Here is a 10,045-nt window from a genome sequence, read left to right as displayed (position 1 = left end):
GGCATGGTGGTGCATACCAGTAATCCCAATTATTTTGAGGCTCATGCAGGAAGATCTCAAATTTAAGGCCAGACAGGGATACATGGTGAGTTCAAGTTCAGGCTAGACTACTTAGTGAGACCCTGTCTTAAAAAAAAAAAAAAAAAAGGAACAGGAATGTAGCTTAGTACTAGGGCTAACATGAGTGAGAGATCAGGGTTAAGTCCCCAGTACCCTCTGTTGAAAAGAAACCATTCAGAAAAATTAACAAATAATAGAGAAAAAACCAAGTGGAAGGTGAGTAGAGGATGTCTAACATCTGCATAGGAATTCCAGAAAGGGAAATTTAGGAGGGGGATCCCCACAAAAATGACACAGGGAAGACAGTTGTTAAATAGAATGTAAGGTTTTGACTAAAAAGGTTCAGAGCATCAAGTACAAAGGATAAAAATATACTTGTGCCAAGACACATACCAGGGCCACTGAGGCGGGGGACGACCCAAGATTCTAAGAGAAAAAAACAAAACAAAACAAAACAACTGGCCACACATGACTGCTAGGAAAACCAGACTTAAACCTATGACATGCTCATGACACTGCTAACCAAACACAGAAGGGCATTTCTCAGGTATTACTTTTACTTCCCACATACCTTTATAGAGAACCTATACAAGCATGCATACTACAAAGACAGAATAAAAAAGGGAACACAGAGAGAATGTGAAATCCAACCCAAGGGCAGAGAACTACGAGGATCGGCTATGCACCAGGCAGGACCATCAGGTCAACCTGGAGCAGGGCCAAGACTCCAAGGCTCAGAGTCCAGGAACAGCTTCTTACTCCATAAATTATTCTCAGCCAGACTGGCTTCCTATAGCTGCAATGCAGAGATAAATCTCCTGAATTTAAGGAATCCTACAGTTGTACTTCAACACGCAGATACACTGATAATGTAGTGGCTTTTCGGAAGGTAGGTTTTGCTATTTTTTGACTTACATACTTCAAGTAGTGTTTTTTTTTTCAAATATGAAAAAGTTCTGAATTTCAAAAGGTGGAATGAAAAAATGTGCATTTGCAGTATGGATGTTTTGTAGAGTTCTACACTTAATATACATATATAAATATGATCACCATTTAAGTGTGTTTAAAAGTTTGTGATAGTCTTTTTTTTTTTTTTTTTTTTTTAAAGTGGTGTTGAAGATGGAAACCAGGCATGCACTCTACTACTGAGTTACATCCCTAGCCCTGGAACATGCTTATTGTGGGTTGCAAAGTTTGAAAGAGATGAACCAAGTATCTTTACAAGAAACTACTTCCCTATGGCACTAACACAGCACTCCCAGATCTAGCTGTCTGTACATGAAGTAGACATGTGCCCTGCCTGGGGACATGGCCGTCTTGTGTTAGTCCACTTGTGTCTATCATTGATTTTTTTTTTTTTTTTTTTTTTTTTTGAGTCAGAGTTTCACTATGCAGCTCAGTCTGGCCTTGAACTTACTTTGTAGCCCAGGCTGGCCTCAAATTTGCAGTCATTCTCCTGCCTTAGCCTCCTTCCAGAGTGCTACAATTACAGACTTGTGCTACCACGACTGGCTTCGCTGTTTAATCTTTAACGAATATTATCCTGAACCAAAAACATTAATAAAAACCATAGATCTATTCCAAAATTTTAAAATTTCTTCTGTGAAATTTCACTCAGAAGGTAGAAAACCACAAAGCTCTTCCCCAAGGAAGGTGCAAATGGACTGTGGAACACAAGGATGTGCAATACAAGGATGTTTCATCTCCAACTTTGCCACAGATCATTTTGGGTGAAGAACTGCTTACATAACTTTCCAGAGCTTCTTTGCTGAGACTGCGACTATGATACGGGAATGACAAACATTTACCAGTTAGCACAATGAATGCATTCCCTTCATCATCCAGCCTGTGGGACAGTTAAGAGGATGAGGCCTTAGCCTGCAGGTCAATTCATCTATTAGAGAAATCATGCACATGATTTTTGCTAAAACTCTCCAAAATTTTAACGACTTTTAAATAGCTAAAATCTGGTCAAAACATATAAGCATCACACTTGGAATTATAAACATACCCTGGTCACAGTCTTCATTTTTTTTTTTTTTTTTTTTTGTTAGGACAAGCACTTACACCACGGAGCTATATCCCTGGCCCTGTTCACAGGTCTTTAGCTCACTGTAGTTCTCTAAGGCTGTGCAGGCACAATTCCATGTTTAAAAATCAACATTCAGCGTAAACAAGGATGTCTGCACAAGGCAAAGAATTCAGTTCTTAGACATTAACTGTCTAGAACAGTATCATTTTTAGAGTTACAGCTATATTCATCCAAACACAGTGTAATATCCTACATTAGTACATTAGTACCTAGTGTAAAAACCAAAACAAAAAACACAACCCCAAGTAGTGTGAGGAAAAGCTGCAGCAAGGCCAGCCCTGAGAACAGATCTGCAGCCTCCACTTAAAGAAGTTCTTCCAGCTTGCAGAACAGGAAGGACTGCCCCAAGCCATACAAAATTGCAAAGCAGAGGGGCTGAAACTGACATCAACCTGGCAAATGCATAAATACAGGCAGAGGTGGCTGAGCAGTTCTCTTCCTCCCATTAGGAGGGCTCCACCTGACCTCAGCTTTCATTTCTCCATCCTCTCTTGGTCCTGCTGTCACAGTACCCCCCCCTCCATCTAGAGCTGCAGCTGGATGCAACAAAGTAGTATTTCTTTTATTAACTGCTTCACTCCAACATTGGTTAATGGAATCATGAGGCTATCCTAACAATTCTGGGAAAACTTCTAGTAGATGCCATGCTATGGAGGTATTAATTAAATTCAAAATATACCTTGAATTAGATACCATGATAGTTCTGAATATGTGGAAAAGATTTACGGCAGAGGGCAACTCTAATACAGTCAATCAAATATTAAAATGGCATGGTGCAAATGGTTCATAGCAAAATTTAATTTTTTTATTAGTTTTAAATATGAGTGAAACTACTCAGCTAAAAGAGAACTGATGGGCTGGGGTTCACAGCTAGGCTGCATGGAAGAAAGCAGTTCTCCTCTTGAGGACTCATAGGAGGAAAAGGACTTTTGGCAAGTGGCTTGCATTTATCCCCAACAAGGATAAATATTTCTTTAAGAGGCACAACTACAAGAAAGCTATGAGCCAGTTCTAGAAAGCTGTGAAAGTGTCACAGAAAGGAAACACCACATGTTGATTTAACAACTGGTTTTTTAAACCCAACAATCTATTAATCATGTAAATACCACAGAAAAATCATTTCCTTTAAAAAAAGGTCATGCAGAAGCATTAGATTAGTAGTAGAAAACAAAGCACACACCCAAAGCAGGCAAAAATATGGTTTATGTTTAAAAAATGCCAAATAATTTTACTATGAAATGCATGGATTTGCCATCACTTAATATTTATTTCATATTAACCAGATCCAACTGCTCTGATAAATCTCTACTATAAATGTTTTAGAATATCTATTTTTTAAAAATATGTTTTTAAGCCATACAACCTGTACTTGCATATCCAGGTGTAAGCTATTCTGCTCTGTACCATGAAGCTAAAATACTGAAAGATTAAAAATACAATTTTTAAAAATCTTGTTACAGACAAAAAAAAAAAAGATGTATTTCCTCAAATTTTTGAACTATGGCACTAGAAATAATCTGTGTTAACATAATCTGGATTTTCAGATATAAATATAAGTCAATGGTCCCTTGTAAAGAGCAATTGGATTGCAAAGACCCTCACAAACTGGCTATTAAATCCTAAATCAAGTTATTTCTAGAACCTGGACCAAAATAGATGAAATGGCTTAAGTCTTCTTAGTTTCAACCCTGGAAATACTCTAATTTGAGTAAATTTGAAATTGTGCTTTTTGATGTGTTTTAAACAGACAAACTGACTTTACAATCGATACTCTGTAAGAGAGCAGGTATCTCTAGCACGGAAGAAACTATATAATGTGGAATGGGAGATGTTAGTGGCATGATTCCACTCTTGTTTATCCAGACAGTAGCTTTGAGCCCCGCATTGAGACCTCCTTGTATATCAGTTTCTAATGTGTCACCAACCATCACGCAGTCCCCAGGCTGTACTCCAAGAAGATCACAACAATGATAAAATATGGAAGGTGCTGGTTTCTCCTCTTTCTGCTCTCCACCCACAACAATAGCGTCAAAGTAGGACTGACAGGCGCAAGCCTCAATCTTTTCGCGCTGTGTCTGTCTGTCACCATTTGTTAACAAAAGTAGGCGGACCTCCTTGCGAAGTTCTGTGAGCATGGCTTTAACATCTTCTGCTAGGGTCATGTGCTGTAGACGTGTAGATTTCCACAAGAAATAACATTCCTCAGCCAATCTCCTGTTGTCCTTGCCACCTTTTGTTTCCTGGATTGCTTCTTCCCAGTGGGAAGTCCTTAGGTCTGTAATGCACATATTGTAAGGATGAAAGCTTTCTTTGCTGAGTTTAACTTGAACTTTATCACAGATGATTTCAGCTTCTTCTTTATAATGGTATTTTGATTGCAACAGCTTTATTACCTAAAAAAGGAAAGTAACTGTTAATGTACTTTGTAGCTAAGAATGAGGTACATGCCTGTAATTTCAACACTCTGAGAGACTGAGGGCAGGACTTCAACTCTGAGCTCAGCATGGGCAAGTTAGCAAGACTTTGTCTCAAAATAAAAAAGGGGGGAGGGCAGGGATACAGCTCGATGTGAAGGCCTTGGGTTACACACGCACACACACATATATTCAAGCACTCTGTGTCTTTAACAATCATGTCCCAAGAAGTTGTGGTCCTCTAGCAGCTGAGAGTCTAAAGCAGCTCCATCCCAGCTGTTGGCCTTGGTTTTGGAGGCACCATGGTGAAGATCTTCCAACTTCTCTAAACAACTCATTCATATTCGTATATGCACATACACATGTATATATATATATATAAACCCAATTTCTATTCTAAGTTCTTCACACAGAGCCACAGCCAATAACAAGCTGCCTTCTTCTTTTGGTAGTTGCTTAGTGATAACCAGAGCCTCTTACATTCCAGCTATGTCATATACCACTGAACTATGTCCCTAGCCCGTCACAGCAGATACTTTTTAATCCCAGCCCAATATGTCACAATCATCTCCAATGATGTTGACTTTCCTTGGCTTGTACCCAGAGACAGGTTTCAGATGCAGGTTCTTCATTTGGGAAGTGGCACCATGAAGTGCTGAGAGATGTAGGGAATAAGACACGAGGGGAGGAATCTATTTAACAGATGTACTGGTGAACAGGTTTCCAAGGTGTGAGCAAAGGTAAGAGACTCATGGTATTTATCTAGCAGTTTTTGCCCCTTGTTGGCATGAGCTCAAAGGATCTTTGCAGGATGGTTCCAGATCACCTTTCCAGCCTCATTGCTGAGCATCTTCCCTGACATGCCTTCCAGGGTGTGCTATTGAAGCACAGCAGTCCTGTAAGTAAAAATGTGTTGCCCTGAATGACACTGGGGTTAAGTGACATTCTAATCACACCAGAAACTTAATTCATCTACTGAAAAGCAAAAAGAGATTAAATATATACATTTTTCTTCCCTCAGGTTAAGAATTCCTTACAACAAAGGAAAAATAATTATTTTTCACATTCTTTGTGTTAATTAGAAAAGTCTTACTAGCTTGAGAAATATACTGGCCCTAAGAGTTTCAGATAAAGGCAAAACACTGAAAAATTATGCTTTGCAAAGTTAAATTTCAATGAGCATTTCAAGATTTTCCAATCTCCATGGTTATGTCTTTTCTAGTAACAGCAACTAAATTACTCTTGTGTAGGGGGTCTGGAGCTTCAAATCAAAGTCTTGTACTGAGCTACATTCCTGCCCATTTTTGAGACAGGGCGTTGCTAGTTGCCTAGACTGAGCTTGTACTTGTGATCCTCCTGCCCCCATCATTACAGGCCCCAGTCATTGTACACGACATACATTTTAATCACATGAACATCTTCAGGGAAAAAAAATCTGCAGTTGAATCAATTCAATCAATTCAATTCAACTGCAGTTGAATCAACCTAAGTTGAATCAACATATATTATTCCAAACTTCTGAGTCCCTACATCAAGAGAATGAGGTTTTCAACTTGGAGGTGTGAAGACATGGGGCAAAGCAGGCTTAAAAAGATTCTGACACCAGGAGCCCACAGATTATCTTTAGGCCTGAAGCTTTCTACTATGATAGAGAGGAAGTACCAGTTTATAGATTAAAATAAACTGAAAGGTGCTTTCTGAACATACACAAAAAAGGAAGCATTATTTTCTATTTCCTACTTCCAGAACTAAAGTTACTGTAAAAAATATTAGTTTAGCAAGTGGATTTTAAAGCATTTTTTTTAAGGGCTAGTTTGAGAACCATATAACACTTAGTAATACTTTAAGTATTTTCTGAATAATGATTATTCAGATGTGAAGGGGCGGGATAAAGTATGATGAGTACCTGCGCACAACCCAGTAATCCAAGTAATCCTTCTATTATTTCTTTAGTTCAGGCTTTTGCTCAAATATCATTGACTCAGTGAGGTAAAAATTGACCAGCCTATTTAAAAACTGCAATTCCTTTTCCTGTCTACTTTTTCTAAAACACCTAGAAATATATTTATTATGTGTATTGTCATCCCCCAAAAGTAAATTCACAAATACACAAGTCTTTTGTTTTGTTGTAAGAAACTAAACTTCTGTAGAAGGATTCTTTTTGTGTAGTGACACTGGAAGACAGACCTGACAAAGGTAAAAAGAAATCTTAGATGATAAAAAAAATAATTAAAATTGATGCATAGTCATGAGTCCTTTCTCCCAAACTCAAAGTGAAAGCTGCTCCATTTCCCCATTCCTCCACAGGTAACAGGTTACTTTTGAGCAGATAAAGTTATGATTGGTGTGGCACCCTCATGATAAAGTATCCACACTATCTAGTTCTACTCATTTTATAGGCTATTCATAGTGTTATGGTTTGTGTCTAGATATCCCCAAGCCACATGCAGTCATGGTGGGGGATGGGCTTTTCAGAGGTGGCTTCATCTAGAGATTGTGATTGGTTCACTGTCTATGCTGGGATTAGGGATGTGAATGCTATATCTGCCCTAGGGAGGGTAGCATGCATACAATATAAGGGAGGAAAAGAGGCTTGCTCTTGTTGCTTTTGGTGTCTTCAGCCACCATGAATGGCTGTCCTTCTGCCATATGCCACCCTACTTTGGAGCCAGGTGACTATGTACTGAAACCTCTGCAAACTGTGAGCTAAATAAACCTTCCATCCTTTAACTTTGCTTTTTTTGTTTGTTTGTTTTTTTTTAAATTGGTACCAGGGATCCAACTCACGATCCCGCCCTTGCAAAGCAGGCACTTATACGCCTGAGCTAAATCCCCAGCCCCCATCCTTTAACTCTGGGTGTAGGATGTTTTGTCCCAGCAACAAGAAAAGTAATTAAGACAAGGGGTAATAAACCAAGACTGGAAATCAGACTTTTTGCTCACCTACCTAGTATACCTGTTCATTACTTGCCATATGTCAAATGAAGATATTTAAGACAGCATACTCCCTCCCAGGAACCTCATTATTTAGTTCCAAGCAAAATAGTAACATACTTTGATGTTATATTTGCAGCAACAAAGAGTGGTACTAACTTAATTGAAGGTGCAAAGACTGGGGAGAATTATAGCCTTTTTTTGTTTGTTTTTTTAGTTAGAATTTCACTGTTGCCTAGGCTGGTCTTGAATTTCTGGGTTCATGTGATCCTCTTGCTTCAACCTCGCAGGTAAATTTTTGATCTAAAAGTCACCCTGTGGCAGAAACATGGAGGATGAACTGGACCTGGTCAGGCTATGGTCTAGATGAGAGATCGAGTCTTTTGCAGAGTGGCGGCCAAGATGGATGGTGGCATAATTCACAGAGTGAACACAGAATGCCACATAATTCCCATGCATTGCATCAAACTTATCTGATATGACTAATCTGAACTAATAGTTATGCAAATTTTAGAATAAGGATTCTAGGCTCAGAATGGAAAAGTAACTCGTTACAATACTTTCAGTTACGTATTGGGAGAAATGTCACTCAATGTGAAGATGGGACAGTTAACAGTGGAAGGCATCAATAAAAGTGGTAAGACACACTGAAAAGAGTTCTATCCCACGTGCCCCCCCCCCCATTCGCGATGTCCAGGAACCCTGGCACCCTGGAAGGCCCTAATGACGGGTAAATCTATTTCATTCCAGTGGTAGAGAGAGATGCTTCCTTGTAAAGACTCAGGAATAAACAGGTGGGAGGGACATGGAGACTGTAGTCACGGATTTCTCCCAACAACAGTGCTGTCAAGAGAAAACACATGTACCACAGGAAGGAGTCCCAGGAAGGTGTTCGTTTTAGTTAAAAGTACAAGACAGACATGAACATGCAGCTGGTGTAGAATGTGTCAGGAAAAAATGGGTGAAGAGGCTGAAGACCTGGGAAGACCTGAGCTATCTGATGAAGCAAGAAGCACTGGCTTTGGTAAGTGGTTTTTCCGCATCTGGGCATTCTTTACTCTCTCCCAGGAGCCGAAGGCAATTGAGAGGAAAGCAAGGGAGGCCTCCACGACACTCGCAGAACCGGGAGACAGTGGTCCGGTGGTCCGGGTAGCAGCAACCGGGCGCCTCGCCAAGACGGAGGCCACGTCCGGGTCAGCAGCGAAAGGCCCCAGGCGGGGTTCCTGGCCTGGGGCGGGGCGCCACGAGGAAGGTCCCTCTGGGGAGCGTCTCCGTGGCCGGGCCCCGACGAGTAAACCGGAGCCGAGGTCTCCCGGTTCGAGCAGTAGTCCGCGGCCGGCGCAGACGCAGACGCACGGGACGTGGCGCTCGTTACCTCTGTCATGCCCCTGCGGCTCGCCCCAGCCGTGTCGATGAGTGTGTTGTCCAAATCGAAGAACACGGCTCTCACGCGGGTCAACCCCATGGCCCGGACGCCCGGGCACGACCCGCCGCGCCGTTTGCCAAGCACCAAGAGTCCGCGGGCGGAGGATGTGGTCGGACCGCGAGGTCATCTGGCTTCGCGTGGCCCAGAGCATCAGCAACCACCAGCCATGGCCGCTCCGGAACTCCCGCTGGGTATCGCGTACTTGCGCGCCTAGCACGGCGAAATCCCGCGAGACTGTGGATGGTGCACCTCACCGCGCGTGCGCACAACAGGCCTTCTCTTTCTCGCCACCCCGCCCATCGGCTGTGGCCTTTGGCTCTCGCCGCCCTCGGTACACAGCCGCGGGTCCCTCCCATTGCCGGAGGGCGACAGCAGTCCTTATATCCTCGCTGGTCTTCGGAGTTGTCTTCGGGCCTCTCGCGGCCTGTTCTCCCCGTCGCCTTGCCCTGGGCCCCGCTGGTGCGGATTTGGTGCCTGGAGCGGGACACTTGGGTCCTAAGCCTGGATCTTGCCTGCGCCCGGCTTGCGGCCAGCGCTCCCAAGGCAGCTAATTTTGCTGGACACGGGCCATGTTTAAATTTGGAAGTAAAGCTGAGAGGACAATTAATAACTTGGTTAACTTTTTCTGTTATTCTGGTATTGTAAAAAAAAAAAAATGTTATTATCCCTTTATTCTTTTTATGTGGTGTACTGTTTTTTCTAAATTCTAGACATCTTGTTATTTTGCCTATGAATACATTGTTTCTTCTTTTCTGGGCTACATCCCTGGGTTTTTTAATTTTATGTTTTGAGACAGGGTTTAATTGCCCAGGCTGGGCCTAAACTTGTGATTCTTCTGTCTCCGCCTCTGAGGGTTCTGGGTTTCCAAGTGTACATTGCAACACCCAGCTGAGAAGTACAACTTTTAACTGTATCATTTGAGAAGTTTTGAGAAATGTATGCAGCCAAGTAACTTGGCACCTCAATGACAGAACAGTTCTAGAAAGTTTTCATTCCCTTTCATGAAAGGCATTGACCCAGAAGTATGCATTAGAAGAATCCTCATCACAATGTTAGCAAATAGAATGGGGCAATGTAGGAAAGAGAAAATCATACACAGTAAAACCCTGGTTTGCAAAC

General features: G+C 41.7%; 1 protein-coding gene across 1 annotated transcript; it reads right to left on the bottom strand.

Annotated features, from left to right (window-relative positions):
• Positions 1 to 3,337: 3,337 nt before the first annotated feature.
• On the bottom strand, positions 3,338 to 9,138 carry Nanp (N-acetylneuraminic acid phosphatase). The gene is made up of 2 exons (XM_063248599.1): positions 8,876 to 9,138; positions 3,338 to 4,545 (listed from the first exon to the last, which is right to left on the bottom strand). The coding sequence occupies exons 1-2, from the start codon at positions 8,963 to 8,965 to the stop codon at positions 3,892 to 3,894; spliced, it is 744 nt and encodes a 247-aa protein (XP_063104669.1). The 5' UTR covers positions 8,966 to 9,138; the 3' UTR covers positions 3,338 to 3,891.
• Between the last annotated feature and the right edge of the window lie 907 nt (positions 9,139 to 10,045).

This window comes from Cavia porcellus, unplaced genomic scaffold (genome assembly GCF_034190915.1).
Source record: "Cavia porcellus strain 051 isolate PalLab524CR breed Dunkin Hartley unplaced genomic scaffold, mCavPor4.1 scaffold_5, whole genome shotgun sequence".
Taxonomy (NCBI): domain Eukaryota; kingdom Metazoa; phylum Chordata; class Mammalia; order Rodentia; family Caviidae; genus Cavia; species Cavia porcellus.
This window is presented reverse-complemented; position numbering and strand designations above follow the sequence as displayed.

What these genes read in the sequence shown, in the direction of transcription:
- Nanp (XM_063248599.1), bottom strand. Translation starts at nt 8,965, where the DNA reads ATGGGGTTGACCCGCGTGAGAGCCGTGTTCTTCGATTTGGACAACACA. An exon ending in GCCGCAGGGGCATGACAGAG is followed by an intron (nt 4,546 to 8,875) that starts GTAACGAGCGCC and finishes TTCCTTTTTTAG; the next exon opens with GTAATAAAGCTGTTGCAATC.